Source organism: Lutra lutra, chromosome 2 (assembly GCF_902655055.1).
Source record: "Lutra lutra chromosome 2, mLutLut1.2, whole genome shotgun sequence".
Lineage (NCBI taxonomy): Eukaryota > Metazoa > Chordata > Mammalia > Carnivora > Mustelidae > Lutra > Lutra lutra.
The window spans coordinates 182034993-182052682 of record NC_062279.1 but is presented as its reverse complement, the minus strand read 5'-3'; the positions used below and the strand labels follow the sequence as shown (position 1 = coordinate 182052682).

The window sequence follows — 17690 nt, the reverse complement described above, 5'->3', positions numbered from 1 at the left end:
CCAAGGGTGACTTTACCTTTTTACCTTCTTGTCCAGAGTGTTGCCTTTCCAAGATCGGCTCCTTGATTCTTGTGCACGTTTTAAAGTTTCTTCCCATAGTTAGTACTCTGATCTACACTGGGTGGACTTTCTCTTTCTGGTGTGAGGTTAACTCAGTTGCCCTCTTCTTTTTTCTGCTCAGTTTTTCCAGAACTCTACTGGTTCTCTGAAGTGATTTGCTGAGGGAACTTGAGAAGTAGGTCTGCTATGAATTGGTATTTATTTTTCTACTTATAGGTAATCTTGAACTTTGTAGAATTTGTATCTTCTAGGTATGAGGAAGCTATGGAATTTTAATGATTTTATTATTAAGTTGAATGATTGTTGGGGGGATGTGTGGATATATATGGATTGAGGTGGCTTCCATTACTACAGCTCTCTGGAGTTCCTTTTTCCTTTCCTTGAATACATGTTTGAAGGATATGTTTTCAAGCAGAATACACATTCTTTTCAAGTGTATGTGCAACGTTCTTCAGAATAGATCAATATTAGGTCCAAAAGAGGCCTCAACAAATACAAAAAGAGTAAAGTCATACCATGCACCTTTTCTGATCACAACACTATGAAACTAGAAGTCAACCACAAGAAGAAAATCTGGAAAAACCACAAATACATGGAGGTTAAAGAACATGCTACTAAAAAATGAATGGGTCAACCAGGAAACCAAAGAAGAAATTAAAAAGAAAATAAATACATGGAAACAAATGAAAATGAAAACACAGTGGTCCAAAACCTTTGGGATGCAATGAAAACGGTCCTAAGAGGGAAGAATATAGCAATACAGACCTACCTCAGGCAGCAAGAAAAATCTCAAATAAATAACCTAACCTTACACCTAAAGGAATTACAAAAAGAGCAACAAAAGAAGTCTAAAGCAGCAGAAGGAAGGAGATAATAGAGATTAGAGCAGAAATAAATGATATAGAAAAGAAAACAATAGAACCGATCAATGAAACAAGGAGCTGGTTCTTTGAAAAAAATTAATAAAATTGATAAACCTCTAGCCAGAGGAAGGACGCAAATAAAATCACAAATGAGGGGAAATAACAATATCACAGAAATGCAAACAATTAGAGTATTATGAAAAACTCTATGCCAACAAATTGAACAAACTAGAAGAAACAGATACATTCTTAGAAACATATAAACTACCAAATCTGAAACAGAAGAAATACAAAGCTCGAACATAGTGGTAATCAGCAAAGAAATTCAATCAGTAATCAAAAAACTGCCAAAAACAGAAGTCCAGGACCAGATGGCTTCACAGGAGAATTCTATCAAACGTTTAGAGAAAAGTTAATAACTGTTCCTTTCAAACTATTTCAAAAAATAGAAAAAGGAAGGAAAACTTTCAAACTCATTTTATGGGGTCAGCATTACCCGATATCAAAACCAGATAAAGATATCACTAAAAAAGAGTACTATAGGCCTATATTCCTTGTGAACATAGATGCAGAAATTCTCAATAAAATAGTAGCAAACTGAATCTGACATTAAAAAAAAAATCATTCACCGTGACCAAGTGGAATTAATTCCTGGGTAGCAAGCATGGTTCAGTATTCACAAATCAATCAATGTGATAGACTACATTAACAGGAGAAAGGATTAGAACCAGATGATCCTTTCAGTAGATTCAGAAAAAGCATTTGACAAAGTACAACATCCATTCATAATAAAATCCCTCAACAAAGTAGACTTACAGGGAACATACCTCAACATGATAAAAGCCATATATGAAAAGCCCACAGCTGATATCATCCTCATTGGGGAGAAACAGAACTTTTCCTCTATGGTCAGGAACGGACAGAGATGGCCACTCTTCTCAATTTTATTCAAAATAGTACTGGAACTCCTAGCCACAGCACTCAGACAATGAAAGGAAATAAAAGGCATCCAGCCTGGCAAGGAAGAAGTCAGACTTTCACTCTTTGCAGATGGCATGATACTCTATAGAGAAAACCCAAAAGGCTCTACCAAAAAACTGCTAGAACTGTAAATGAATTCAGTAAAGTCACAGGATACAAAATCAACGTACAGAAATCTGTTTGCATTTCTATACATCAATAATGATGCAGCAGAAGGAGAAATCAAGGAATCGGTCCCATTTACAGCTGCACCAAAACCCATAAGATACGTAGGAATAAACCTAACCAAAGCGAAAGAACTGTACTCTGAAAACTATAAAACACTGATGAAGGAAATTGAAGGTGACACAAAGAAATGGAAAGACATCCTATGCTTGTGGATTGGAAGAACAAATATTATTACAGTGCCTATATTACCCAAAGCAGTCTACGCATTTAATGCAATCACCATCAAAATACCACTAGCATTTTTCACAGAGCTAGAACAATCCTAAAATTTGTATGGAACCGCAAAAGACCCCCAATAGCCAAAGCAACCTTGAAAAAGAAAAACAAAGTTTGAAGAATCAATTCCAGACTTCAAGTTATATTACAAAGCTGTGGTAATCAAAACAGTTTGGTACTAGCACAAAAACAGACACATAGATCAAGAGAACAGGATAGAAAACCCAGAAATGAACCCGCAAATATATGGGAAGTTAGCCTTCTACAAAGCAGGAAAGAATATCCAATGGGATAAAGACAGTGTCTTCAGCAAATGGTGTTGGGAAAACTGTACAGCAACATGCGGAAGAATGAAACTGGACCACTTTCTCACACCATCCACAAAAACAAATTCAAAATGGATGACAGACCTAAATGTGAGACAGGAAACTATTAAAACCTTTGAGGAGAACATAGGCAGTAACTTCTTTGACATTGGCAGTAGCATCTTCTTACTAGGTATACCTCGTAAGGCAAGGGAAACAAAAGCGAACAAACTGTTGGGACTTCATCAAAATAAAAAGCTCTGCACAGGAAAGTAGATTATTATCTACTAAACTAAAGGGCAGCCTACGGAGTAGGAGAAAATATTTGCAAATGACATATTTGAAAAAGGGTTACTATCCAAAATATATAGAGAACTTATAAAACCCAACATCCAAAAAGTGTATAATCAAATTACAAAATGGGCCCAAGATACAAACAGATATTTTCCCAAAGAAGACCTACAGATGGACAACAGACACATGAAAAGGTGCTCAACATCACTGATTATCAGGGAGAAGCATACCAAAACTATAATACCGTAACTGCAATGAGATATCACCTCACACCTGTCAGAATGGCTAACGTCAACAACACAAGAAACAACCGTTGTTGATGAGGATGTAGAGAAGGGGGAACACTCTTGCACTGTTGATGGGAATGCACAGGCTGTTGCAGCCACCGTGGAAAACGGTATAGAGTATCCTCAAAACATTAAAAATAGAACTGCCTTACAATCCTGCAGCTGCAATTTTAGTATTTACCCAAAGAATACAAAAATACTGATTTGAAGACATACATGCACCCTAATGTTTGTAGCTATTCTACAATAGCCCAAATGTCCGTCAACTGATGAGTGGATGTAGGTGTATATGTATATACAATGTAATATCACTCAGCCATAAAAAAGAAATTTTGCCATTTGCAGTGACATGGATAGAGATAAAGAGTATTATGCAGAGTGAGATAAGTCAGTCAGACAAAGATAAATACCATGATTTCACTCATATGTGGAATTTAAGATAGAAAACATGCAAAGGGGAAAAAAAGAGTGAGTGGTAAACCAAAAAACACTCTTAACTATAGAGAACAAACTGATGGTTACTAAAGGGAAGTAGGTGGGGGGGGGGGATGGGTGAAATAGGTGATGGGGATTAAGGTGATGAGCACCAGGCGTTGTATGGAAGTATTGAGTCATTATATTGTACACCTGAAACTAGTATTGCTCTGTAAGTTAACTAATTGGAATGTAAAAAAAAACTTTTAAACAATCATAGCGAGATACAATGACATACCTGTTAGCATGGCTAAAATGAAAAAGACCAAAAAAAAAAAAAAAAAAAAGACAAAAGACTGACAGTATTAAGTGTTGGAGAGGATATGGAAGAATTGGAACTCATACGCTGCTAATATGAATGTAAAATGATAGAGCCATTGGAAAAAGGTTTAGCAGTTTCTTAAAAAGTTAAACGACTGCCTTCTGTATGGATACAACCATTCTGTTCCTCGGTATTTAACCAAGAGAAATGAAATGTATGTCCGTACGAAGATTTGTACATGAATGTTCATAATATTTTTATATGTGATAACCCAAAACTAGAAATAATCCAAACGTCCAACAACAGGTGAATAAACACATGGTAGTATGTCCATACAGAATAAATTCAGCAATAAAAACAAACTATTGTTATTTGCAATATCATGAATGAATCTCGGTGTGAAATCTCAAGATATAAGTGAAAGAAGCCAAACAAAAAAGAATAATGCTCTATGATTTGATTATGTAAAATTCTTGAAAATTGGAAGCTAATCTATACAACAAAAAGCATCTCATTGGTTGCCTAGCAGGTGATAGGCAATATAAAGAGATTCCAAAGAGACACAGGACATTTTTGAGGGTAATGGGTATGTCCATTATCTTGATTGTGGTGATGGTTTCATGGGTGTAAACGTATGTCAAGTCTTGTCAGGTTTTCCACTTTAAATGTGTACATTATTGTCTTCTGTATCATACCTTAATAAAAGCCCTCCAAAAACATGAAGTATATGTTTTTATAGAGAATTCTTCAGACTTAGTATTCATCATGATAATTTTGTTTACTTTCAATTCAGTGAATTATTCCATGTTATCTTTATTTTTAGTCCTTTTTTGCCTCATGTAATTTCCTTTATAGAAATTATATATAAAAGATACAGATGTTGGAAAATTAGTTTATTCCAAATTATAAAGTGACAGAAACAAAATGATACTAAGTCTTAATTAAGTTCAGAGATGAGCTGGGGTGCCTAGGCGGCTGAGCTAGTTAAGCATCTGCCTTCGGCTCAGGTCATGATCTCAGCGTCCTGGGATCAAGCCCCGAGTTCCTCATCCGGTTCTGCTTCTGACTCCTTGCTCAGTGGGGAGCCTGCTTCTCCCTCTCCCACTCTCCCTGCTTGTGCACTCTCTCTCTCTGTGTCAAATAAATAAATAAAATCTTTTAAAAAAAGTTCAGAGGTGAGCACCATACTTGTAAGAATGAAAATATATGACTTTTAATAGAGCCAATATAAAGACTTTGTGATATTATTAAGTGAAATTTTGCTAAGAAAATTGCATGTTATCTTAGAGTACATTTATGCTAATTTATACATATACTTAAGATAATAGTTTTTACATTAGTTTGGCTAAACTTATGGTATATTTGGCACTTATGTCTAATAAAGGGAAATAAGAAAAACAGGAAAAGAATCAAAGGTAGAAGAAAGGTAATGGAAAGAGAATAGTGACCTTCATGTGATAGGAATTTTAAGGGTGTCACTAGTTACTGAGTTATGCAGTGTCCATTGTGGTTACATTCAACTATCTGTGAGAAAGTGGTTTTAGTCCTTGATGTTTGTGACTTTTCCTGAATTACCCACCAAGTCAAATAGAAAAGCACACAGACTAATCTAAAATGATCAAATCTAAAATGAATTTGTTTCTAACATTATAGCTTACAAAAACAATTTAAAAACTCTCCTAAAATAAACTTACTAAATTTTTCAATTTGAAGTAATTTTTTTGTTGTCGTTCTTTAAGAAACAAAACAAACAAGCAGGGGGGAAAAAAAGAGAGGGGCAAACCAAGAAACAGAGTTTCAACTATAGAAAACAAACTCCTGGCTACCGGAGGAGAGATGGGTGGGGGGATGGGTGAAGTAGGTGATGGGGATGAAGGAGGACACTTGTCGTGCTGAGCACCCAGTAATGTATGGAAGTATGGATCATGATATTGTACACCTGAAACTAAAATTATAGTTTACGTAACTACTTGGAATTTAAATAAAAACTTCAAAAAAAATCTGGGTGAGCATTTTCTCGGTGTCAGTTTTTAAGTAATATATAGAGCTATTAGTTTTTAATATTTTATGTGGAAGCTTTAGGAAGATATTTATGAATAATGATTGCTCTGAAGAGGAAGATAATAGCAGACTACTTTTTTTTTTTTTTTTTAAAGATTTTACCCATTTATTTCAGAGAGAGAGAGAGAGTACACAAGGGCAGGTTGGGAAAGGGACAGAAAGAGAATTTCCAGCAGACGCTGGGCTGACCATGGAGCCCCACTTGAGACTTGATTCCCTCACCGATCATGACCCGAGCCGAAATCAAGAATCAGATGCTTAAGGGACTGAGCCACCCAGCTGCCCCTTAATAGCATAAATTATTAAGGCCAGGCACAGATGATATTTTGTGTGTGTTTTATACTTCCTTTTTGCGGTAATTGCCCTTTTGGCATTTAATATGTTGGTAATAGATAAGGGGCTGGAAGGTTTCAGATATCAGACCAGGTAAGTAACCAAGACAGTTGTTACAGATGATACACAATTAAAATATTTTTCATGAAAAAATGAAATAAGACAATTTTATGGACATGTTTGAAATTATTTGTAGAGAGGTAATCTATAAAATGGACTTCGGTTTGAATGTCATCAAAACTTCCTCTTATTTTTAGAAAAATAACCACAGCTGATGTAAATGAAAAGAACCTCCTTAGTTGTTGCAAAAATCAGTGTCCTAAAGAGGTAAGCTTTAATAGAACCCTTTTAAGCTGTATTTCTTAGGTCTTGTTTCTCTTGGATTTTCTCTTTTCTTCTTGGTCTTCTCATATCAGGTCTTTTCTGAACATGCTAAGAAATGTGGGTGCAGGGAGGAAAATGTGATTGATGTCTGTAAAAATGTAATACACACTAAATGTAGATGTACATCTCTTTATGAAATTTGGGGGTTCTAATACTTATGTACTTTATATGATAAAGTTTTGACCTAATGCTTACCCCTCCCTCCCAAATAGAAACAGATGAAGAACTGTGTAGGTAACAGGCAGTTAGACAGTAAATCCATAGTGGGTTATTTAAAAAGCATATTTGTGTGTGTGTGAACTTTAAAGTTCATTATTATCTTGAATTAATATAAACCATTATATATAGTTTTATTCTTAAAGATTCTGATGCTTATAATGCATTGTATTAATACTAAAAGTATCAAAAATAGTTCAGAAAACTTGTTCAGAGTACAAAGGTAAAAATTCACTGGTGATTTATCTTGGTGATAATTTGAGAAACCATCCATGATTGGTCAGTTTATTTATTAATTTGTTTGTTTGCTTATAATTGGTCAATTTAAAAGTCAGAGTATTCCTTTTTTGTTGGAGGTATGGCAGTGACAATTATTTGATTTGGTTGGACATTTATAAAGGAATCCTTCTGACTTACAGATGTACTAATAGTACCACTTTTATTTTAATTCTTTGTCTTTATGCATTTATCTGTTTCTCATCCTATTTAGAGTCAGGGAGAGATGACGACAAAGCCGTAAATATAGTAGTCATTCTCTTTGGTTAAATAAAAACAGAAATTAAATGCATGATATGCCTTTTTGTTAACAATATTTCCTTTTAACTAAAACTTTTGATGCTTTTTATGGATTTCTGTTTAAGAACTATTGGAAATTGAACTTGAATATTTTAAAAGTTATGTAAGATCATAAAAAGACCATTTCAAGCAATAAATGATTATTTTAATAACCCTGTCTTTGTTATATACGTGAAACTAAGGGCATTGGGATATTTCAAATTTAGTTTGCTGATTTCTTCAAATCCTGACTCTTTCCCTGTTAAAATAAATTTTCTTCTGCCCAAATTAAGATTATATAAATTAAGGTAATAAGTGGTTGAGAATGTCAAATTTTTAATCTGAGTCTGTAACTTGGTATGAGATTGTAGTTAGAAATAACAAAATTAAATTTAGGGATTGCTAATTTGCAGTTTAGCATTTCCTTGGCTATGATTTAGTTGTGATAAGATTACGATATTTGGTGGGACTAGGTGGGTGATCATGGTTCTTTAAACCATGGTTAAATCATGGTTCTTTAAACCGTGGTTCTTTGTTTTCTTATGCTCATGATTTTTTTGGATTCTGTGTCAGTCTGGAGCCTATTACTTTTTTTTTTTTTTTAATCACTAGAGTATTACTAGAGTCTCCTTGGGCTCTCTTGAAATTAATAGCCTTAGTTTGGGAAGAATTCAAGTAGCTGTTACAGTTTGAAATAGTCTAAGAGTGGCCAGATGAATATCCTGGTGTCTAATAGAACTTATTCTAGTTTGTGGCCTCTGGACATTGGTAAGGCTACAGCAGTAATTCTCAACAGTTCAGCGGCTTCTTAAAACAGATTAATGGACCCTGCCCCAGAATTTCTGATTTTGAGGGCCTGGAGTAGGGGCCCAAGAATTTGCATTTCTAATCTTACATGTAATAGTGATATTGTTGGTCTGGCAACACAGTTTTGAGACCCACTAAGCTATAGAATCAAGTCATGCTTAGGATCAACCAAGAACTATGTCACTTTGAATTTGTAGTAGATATCTTTTTTTTTTTTCAATAGGTATCTTGTGTACTTGGAGTTAAGGTATGGGATTATGATAAATTCTGACCTACTGATAAATTCTTATTTACTTTCTCTTCCCTCCCCCATACTATAGATTTCTTGGGGGCAGGGACTATGTCATATTCATCCTTGTATCCAGTCCCTTGTTCCCTGTTTGTACATATTAGGCAGCTGGTAAATGTTTTTACTGAATGTGAATGAAACTGAACTGTGGAAGTGGTATAGACATATCCCTTTAGCTCCACTGATTCTCTGATGTACACTTCCTATATCTTCTGGTCTGGTTTGAATTTAACAAAAAAAAATATATAAAGATACCATTTAGAACTGTACCTTTAAACTGTGCCCCACATATACAATTCTACTTTTAAAAAAACTATTTCTGAATTTGGTTTTATCAGCCCTGTGAAGCTTTTCTATTTTTTACTTGAGCAAATTGTTTAATGTGTCTTTAACTCAAATTGTTTATGTATAAAATGGGGGCAATAATACTCACTTCTGAGTGCTGAGTATTAATGAGTTAAGAACATGTAAATCTTAGTATATAGTGAGTGCTGTATGTGCGCTAGCTGTGGTGATGATGGGATGGGTATTTATCCATAAACAGTGTTGTTTTGCAAGCTTTCTTTAATTATTTTTAAAGAGCTTTTTAAATTGGGATTAAAATGGAACATCTTGAACTAGACAGTATTGGTTATGGGTAAGGCATTTGAAATGACATATGTAGGTGTAAATAGAATGATGGTAAGGACTGAGTAGAGTACAAGAAGACCGTCCCACATTGAGTGGAAAGAGTAGGACATCTCATCTTTAAATGAATATCAAGGTTGGATGTTTTAGGAAAACCTCGGTTTTTTTGGTTTTGGAAAGACTTCGTTACCTCTGTAATGAAGATATAGTCATTATATATTATGCATTTTAATCAGTTTCCTTTGGAACTGCTTTTCAGCTCTGTCAGAATATAAGCTGCCTTTTGAGATAACACATACTTGCACACCTGGTTTTTTTTTAACAGTGAAATCACCACCTACTCAAAAGCACATAATACATATCTGAACAGTTTAACAAGTAGTTAAAAAGTCAACACCATAGAACTCCACACAGGTCCAAAAATACAGTATTGCTGCATCTCAGAAGCTAACAAAGTCCTTGTCTGGCTGTGGTTCCCCCCTTCTATCCTATATTTTACCTCCACTTGCCTTTTATAGTAATTATTTCCTTGCTGGTATCTGAAAACAATCTTGTTGGCTTAATTTTATATTTAAAGTTCAAAAGTATGAACTTTTGTGACCTTAGTTTGTTCTCCATTATGTTTGTCATGTTTATTGCATGTGGCTGTAGTCTTATTTCCATTGTACGAGGATACTGTGGTTTATTGTATTTGCCTTATTATGGGTAGATATGAGTTTTTTCCAATTCCAAAATAATGTTGTGAACATTCTTGTTTGTGCATTCTAATATATGCATGTATAGATTTCTATAGGCATATAGTGGTGCGTGGTCATAAGGAATGTATAATTTCAACTTAATATCATATTGATTTCCAAAATCGTACAACTTACTATCAGTAAATTTTCTAATTTACCACTAGTATTTTAAAGCTCCTGTCATGGCATATCCTTGCCAACATTTGGTATTGTCAGAGTTTTGAATTTTTGCCAGTCTTGTGACATCTCGTGATTTTTATTTACATTTTCCTGATTACTAGTGATTTTTAATACTTTTTCAGAATTAATGGCATTATTTTTGTCTGTGGGACATACATTGGATACCAGCACAGTATCCTTCTGGAGGAGTTTCAGTTCTCCTTGAAGGCTAGAGTAATCAGTTACATTAACTTATCACAAAAAGAAGATACGTTCAGAGGATATTGGAGACCAGTTCATAGATTCTGAAGGAAATGTTGTACAGCAAACTTCAGGAAGGACAAGATCTGGGCAGCCCCCAGGGCATTGCTAGCAGGAGCTCAGGGGGCTCTTTACTAAGATGACTGTTCAAACCACCAACTCTTTCTTTTTAGTTTTCACATTATCAGAAGAGAAAATCTGATTGGTTTAGTCGAGGGGCTCCCCTGGTATAGGCAGTGACAGATAGAAGACTAGAACGGATAACATAGCCATGGCCATGAGAAAATTGTGATGAGCCAGGCGGCCACCCCAATTTGTGTCTTCTGTATCTTCTAACCAGCAGTGAAGGTGAAACACGTGGAGATTCATGGAAGAATTGTTAGATGGGGTAACAGGACCAAATGCAGTATTCAGAGAAAAGAGATAGATTTTGAAGATAGAAGATTCAGCCAGAGATAAGAGAGACTTTCAGGATGGTAGTGAAATTGTGAAGATTGACCGTGAGGTCTTTTAGGGAGTCAGAAAGATAAAATATCCAGACCAGTGATTTTAAGCTTTTCATCAACCCCCAACACACCGAAGAGATAGAACTTTATAGCCACGATTCTATGTAATTCAGAAAGATCTTTATTGATTGTGATAGTCTTCCCTATTCACTTTCCCCTTTAGAATTATTGATTGAAGGGATGCCTGGGTGGCTCAGTGGGTTAAAGCCTCTGCCTTCAGCTCAGGTCGTGATCCCAGGGTGTTGGGATTGAGCCCCGCATCGGGCTCTCTGCTCAGCGGGGAGCCTGCTTCCCCCTCTCTGTCTCTCTGCCTACTTGTGATCTCTGTCAAATAAATAAAATAAAATGTTTAAAAAAAAGAATTATTGATTGAAAGTAGACTGGTTAGTTACTTTTAGAGAAGATGACTGATGTAATTACCCCACAGATTAAAGAAAGAACAAGAGGCTACAGAGACATGTTTTGAGAAGAGGGGCCAGGTGGTCAGCTGATGCTAAATGTTTTGTCTTCTTCATGAAGTCAGGCTAGAGGCACTAGCAGGAATGAAGGTGGGAATGATGTTGGGGAGACAGGAAAGACTTTAAATAGCCCTGTGAGGCAGGTATTTGATAGTAAAACATATTGAGCTTATTAAGCAGTGTTAGGGGCCTTGGTAGGTATAGAGAGAAACAAAACTGAAGTGGTCCAGGAATGCTAGTGTGGAACTCATTCCAGCAGCTCAACCCTATGATGGGATTGATGAAAATGTAGGCTGAGTGTCCAAATTGAGTTTTGGTATGTCTCAGTTCAGAAATGAAAGAGCAAAAGAGCAAGAAATCTAATTGCACACTAGAGAGGCACTAAAGGCAATGAAAAAAATGTAAGAATTTTTTGGGGGTGAGTAGAGTTAATAGTTGGAAGGATCAATCTGCAGAATCATAAAGATCAAAAGTTGGAGAATTCAAATGTTTATTATGGTGCCCACTATTTATAAGGCGTCTTTGTTAATGAGTATAAGAGATACAAAGAAATAGAAGACCATTGTCCTCCACTAACTTATTATTTTATATAGCTAAATATTTTATTACAATAGCTAAATATATCGAGCATATTTAATCCTCACAACAGCTATGCAAAATCTGTTACTCTTCCCGGTTTTATATGTGAGGCACAGAAAAGTCAGGGGACTTGCCCAGGGTTTCACAGTTGGTAAAGAGGGAAGCTGGGCTTCAGGTCCAAGCAGCCTGACTTTGGAATTTAACCAGTAACCAGTGGTATCTTTTATTCCCAGTCTGATTAGAGAGACACATAACTATGAGGTGTCCGAACATTTTTTTTTAAACTTTAAGACCATACAAGCAATGTCACAATAGTTTAGAAATATATTTCTTACATAATTACTATTATTTGTTTAAATATAGACAAATTCCTATCATGCTTCTATGGTGATTTGAGCCATTTCTTGAAGTTTGGATAACATTTGAATACAAAGAAGGTCAGAACATTTCATCTGAAAGCTTGACTTGGATAAGAAGATAGTAAATAAGTAAAGACAGGAGCATGTAGACATCTTGGCAGTTACCGAGTGGTTTGGCTGCCTCTATAATACGTTTTGATATGTAGTGGCAAAGAGAAATTATTTAGAGTAAAAGGCTAAGCAGTTGTGTTACTGTACAGTGCCTTAAGAACAAGGAAGTTTTTTCTTTCTCTCTCATATAACTATACAAGGTAGATGTGTTGTCACTGTGCTCCAGGTAGTCATTCAGGAACCCGAGTAAGCCAGGGAACACTGCTTCTCTTTGACACATGGTTTCCATTGTTGGTTTAAATGTTACCTCAAAGCACACTGAGAAGGGAAGAACATGGATGTGTGGTCTCAAAATGCTTTAAGGTACAAAAGCACTTACGCTTCAATTCCATTGGCCAGAACATAGTCACATAGCTGTAACTAGCCACAGTAGTGTTGTAATTAAGATTCACTCTTGGAGTGGAACTGGGGAGAATATTTAACATTTCTGTGTAATTAAAGTAATTTATATCTAAAAGAAAAAAGTTAAAAATTAGATGATTATCGAAGGTTGATTGACCCTATTATAATAGACTCTCTCTTAAAATAGTTGTTGGAAGAAGGGGAATTTGCAGAGTCTGACAAGAATGTAAATATGTAATTGCCTTATTTTGATTTTATTGTAGCTTCCTTGTGGTCACAGATGCAAAGAGATGTGTCATCCTGGTGAATGTCCCTTTAATTGCAACCAGAAGGTAAAACTTAGATGCCCTTGTAAAAGAATAAAAAAGGTAAATATTTTAAGTTATTGAAAATACTTTTTATGTAAAAATTTCCTTTGTGTTTTGGTAGTTCTTTGGCTTTTTGCCTTTTGAATTTCAAGGTCTTATTTTTTAGAATCATTTTATTGTTAGCCTATCTATTTCTGTAAATATTTTAAAAATGGCTTTGTTTGGCAATCTAGTTTTCTGTAATTTATTCGTAAAAGAACTTTGTCTTGTATTGGAATCAAGTTCAGTGCCCCTTTTTGGATAGAATCAATATGCTCGAGATTTGAGGTCTTTGTATACAAAACACAATGTGAGTAATAAAGTGAGTTTCATGGTTTAAGAAATGGTCTGGAATTAACCTTTGTTGCTCTTGTTTATGAAATAGTTTTTGCCATCAGTATTAAGTTGTGAAAACATAGCCTTAAAGAGACTTCACATGCATAGCCTTATAATGTTAGAAAATAACAAGCTTGGAGAGAATTTACTTTAAGATAAAATAGTGGTGATGAAAGATTAAGAGGAAAACACTAACTACTGGAAAGGTCAGCGATGGGGTGCCTGGTGGCTCAGTGGGTTAAGCCTCTGCCTTCGGCTCAGGTCATGATCTCAGGATCCTGGGATGGAGCCCTCATCGGGCTCTCTGCTCAGCAGGGAGCTTCCTTCCCCCCTCTCTCGCTGCCTCCTGCTCCGCCTACTTGCGATCCCTCTCTCTGTCGAATAAATAAATAAAATCTTAAAAAAAAAAAAAAGAAAAAGCTTGACAGAGGCAAACTGCCACTGTTCATTTCATGTAAGCTTACAAAGGAAATCTCAGTGTTGCTCAGTGTCGGTGGCTGAGCGGTTCGTTTTCAGTTCTCCTTTTCCTTGACTTCTCTGTTCACACTGTCAACTTCTGATTTTTTCTGTGTTGGTTGAAGTTGCGGCTCCTTTTTTTCTTCATGGTCTTACAGTCATCCCCTAAAGCTAGTCTTTTTTCTTTTCTTTAAATTCTCTCTTACATTCATCCATCCAACAAATATTTGAGAATCTTTTGCTTTTACTGAGGATCTTTGCTTTTCATTTATTTTCACAGCTCCTACTATCACTTCCTGGGGTAGTGACTTCTGAATTTAAATGTGTAGGCCTGACCTCTTCTGGAGTTGAGTCCATGGGTTTTAGATATTTAAATTGGACCACATTTTTTTGTTTGTTTTTCTTTTTTAAGATTTTATTTATTTATCCAAGAGATAAAGAGAGAGCACGTGCTGGGTGAAGGGCAGAGGTCTGAGCAGGGAGCCCAGTGCAAGACTCTATCTCAGGACTCCAGGACCACAACCCGAGCCGAGGGCAGATGCTTAACCAACTAAGCCACCCATGTGCTCCTAAATGGGACCATCTTTATGTGAAAATCAGTGCTTAGTCAAGCCACTTTTAATTAGAGATATCTCTCAGATTTTCTCTCATTTCATGTTACTATCCAAGTGCAGATTGCCACCCACTAGAACTTTGGCAACAGCTCATTCTTAGACTTTAAGAACAGCATCATAACAGATTTCCTTGCTTCCAAGCATACTACGTCTCTAATCTGTTTTCCAGTGGTTCTTCGTCACTTATGAGAAGAAATATGCATTTAAAAGAAACACGTATGCACATACAGGCTTGGCATTCAAGGGATTCTATGATGGTACTTTTGCCTACTTGTCTGCACTGTCATCCTCTAGCAGTTGTCTCTATGATTCTGTTACTTAAGTGCCCTAACACATATGATATACTCCCCCTCTAATCTGTGGCAATGCAGACATTCTTTCCTGTAAAATGCAAAGTTTTCCCCTTTACTGTTCTGTTTACTGGAACCCTGCTCTAGAACTTTGTGCGAGCATTTCCTTGTTTGGGAAGGTCTTCCATCCCCTGACTCTTGGGAAGACTTTGATGCTGTTTCTCCTTGGTTTTCTTTATTCTAGGTTCATGGCTAAAAGCTTTGTGATTCTAAGGATGTCTGTAACCTTGTTTTCTCATCCATAAAATAGAGTTTATACATAGATTTATTGAAAGGAATGAAAGAGGTAATGCTTACACAGCATTTAGTACAGTGATTATTATGTTTAATAAATAATAGCTGCTATTGTACTCATTTACTGCTTACATTATTATATTATTTTTCTTATTGTGTCCCTTGTCCCTAGCACAGTGCTTTCATGTAATAGGTGCTCTTATAAGTACCTTTTGAATGAGGAAAGGTGGGTTCGTTCTTCCAGGCTGATAGACTTAATATCTGCAAATTCAATATTTATTGTCTGTGTTTGTATATGTTATTGTTCCTTTGTCTGGACTATCCTTGGAGGACTCAGTTTGCCAAAAATGAAGAACTGAAGTGGGGGGGGAAACCCTAAGTAATAAAATTCCATGCTATAAAGTGTTTTCATGAAAATATATGTACTTTGCTCATTAGGATTTGATGATCACATATTTTAACTCTGATAAGTTTGAACTAAAAACAATTAGTATCTGAGAGTGTGGTAAGAAAGGAGAAATTGATGCAAATAGGTGGCTGTTTATTTATTTGAATATTTTTTAGCCTTATTGATGCACAGTTGACAAAAATTGTATATATTTAAGATGCACACCTGATGATTGTCTATACATACACACTGTAAAATGATTACAGCAATCAAGCTAATTAACATTTAACACCTGGTTACCAGTTCTTGGTGAGAACACATTCTACTCTCGTAGCAAATTTAAAGTATATAATACAATATTATTAACTATAGCAAGCATGCTGTATATTAGATTCCTCAGAACTTACTCATTTTATCACTGAAAATTTGTACCCAGTGACCAGTTTCTCCAGATGTCACCTCACCACAAGCTCCTGGCAATCTCCATTTCCTTCTTAGCTTTTCTAAGTTCTAATTTTTTAGATTCCACATATTAGTAAGATCATACAATATTTGTGTATCCGTATCTGTCTTATTTTACTTACTTGCTTGTCTCCTTGTTTATCTATGTTCTCTAAATGGCAGGATTTCCAACTTTTTAATGGCTGAATAATACTCCACTACAGGTTGATAGGTGGGCAGATCATGTTTTCTTCATCCGTTTATCCACTGATGGACACATACCTCGTTTCCATATCTTGGCTACTGTGAATAATGATGCAGTGAGCATTGGAGCACAGAGATTTCTTAGATACTCTTCTCATTTCCTGGATATATATCTGGGAGCAAGACTGCTAGAACCTATGCTACTAGATCTACTTGACATTTTTTTAAGAAGCCCCCAAACTGTTTTTCATACTGGCAATGTTGGCAATTTAGATTCCCAACAACACTGTCCAAGATTTTTTTTTTTTTCCTATATTCTTGTTAACATTTGTTATCTATTGGCTTTTCAATTACAGTTATTCTAACAGTTGTGGGTTGATTATCTCATTGTGGTTTAGATTTGCATTTCCCTAGCGATTAATGATGTTGAACACATTTGCACGTACCTGTTGGCCCACATACAGCTATTTAAATTTGAATTTTAATGAATTAACATGAAATAGTAGTAAACATTCAGTGCCTCGATTTCACTGGCCACACTTTGAGTTTTCAGTAGCTGTGTGGAGTCAGTGTTCCTCCATTGGATAGCACAGACACAGAACAGTTCTGTTGTCTCAGAAAGCTGCATTGGTTGGCACTATTCTGGGGCATTTTATAGCACAAAACAATAAAGAAAAATAAAGAATGAAAAGGAAATTGATAGTGGCCCTTAGCAGATAATTTAATTTTATGATATTCACTTCTTTCCGGTTAGGAGGAAATAAAGGAATGATCACTGTTTGAATCAAGACATTTAATGCTTGTAACCATATCATCATGAAATATTCATGAACATGACTTTTAAATAATATACATAACCTTAAGCTGTTAGATATTTTGCTATTTTATGACATACAGTTAGGACTCTGAGGGAAAAACATTTTAAAGTCAAATTTAAAAAAAAATGTTATTTGTAGGAATTGCAGTGCAACAAAGTACGTGAAAATCAGATTTCAGTAGAATGTGACACAACGTGCAAGGAAGTGAAGCGGAAGGCATCTGAGGTAATGTCTTTTTTTTTATTTTTTAAGATTTATTTATTTATTTTAGAGAGAGGGTGTAGCGAGCTTGGGGTTGTTGGGAGGAGGGGCAGAGGGAGAGGGAAAATCTCAAGCAGACTCCCCACTGAGTGCAGAGACCGACTCAGGGCTCGATCTCACAACCCTGAGATCACGACCTGAGACGAAATCAGGAGTCAGATGCTTAACCAGCTGAGCCACCCAAGTGCCCACAAATGTCATTTTTTAATGTGCCAATTAATGGCCTTTTCCTGTTTATTTTGTGCATTGCTTTATGTGCTTATTACAAGGAACTCAAAATCTCATCTTTTTTGCTTTTGTAAGAAACCTAGTTTTTTTTTCTTTTTTAAGATTTATTTATTAGAGAGAGAGAGAGAGAGAGCATAAGTGGAGAGGAGAGGGAGAAGCAGACTCCTTGCTGAGCAGGGAGCCCGATAGGGGACTTGAT

General features: G+C 35.7%; 1 protein-coding gene across 7 annotated transcripts in view; it reads left to right on the top strand.

The window, feature by feature from the left end:
• NFXL1 (nuclear transcription factor, X-box binding like 1) overlaps positions 1 to 17690 on the top strand; it is a 76100-nt gene that overhangs the window by 53141 nt on the left and 5269 nt on the right. For 6 of the 7 annotated variants that reach the window (XM_047719226.1, XM_047719225.1, XM_047719229.1 and 3 more), the window contains exons 19-21: positions 6622 to 6691; positions 13078 to 13182; positions 17141 to 17227. In XM_047719226.1, the coding sequence (XP_047575182.1) occupies positions 6622 to 6691; positions 13078 to 13182; positions 17141 to 17227 (262 nt within the window). The remainder of the gene's footprint in view (positions 1 to 6621; positions 6692 to 13077; positions 13183 to 17140; positions 17228 to 17690) is intronic. The other variant, XR_007125320.1, reaches the window with a different exon arrangement.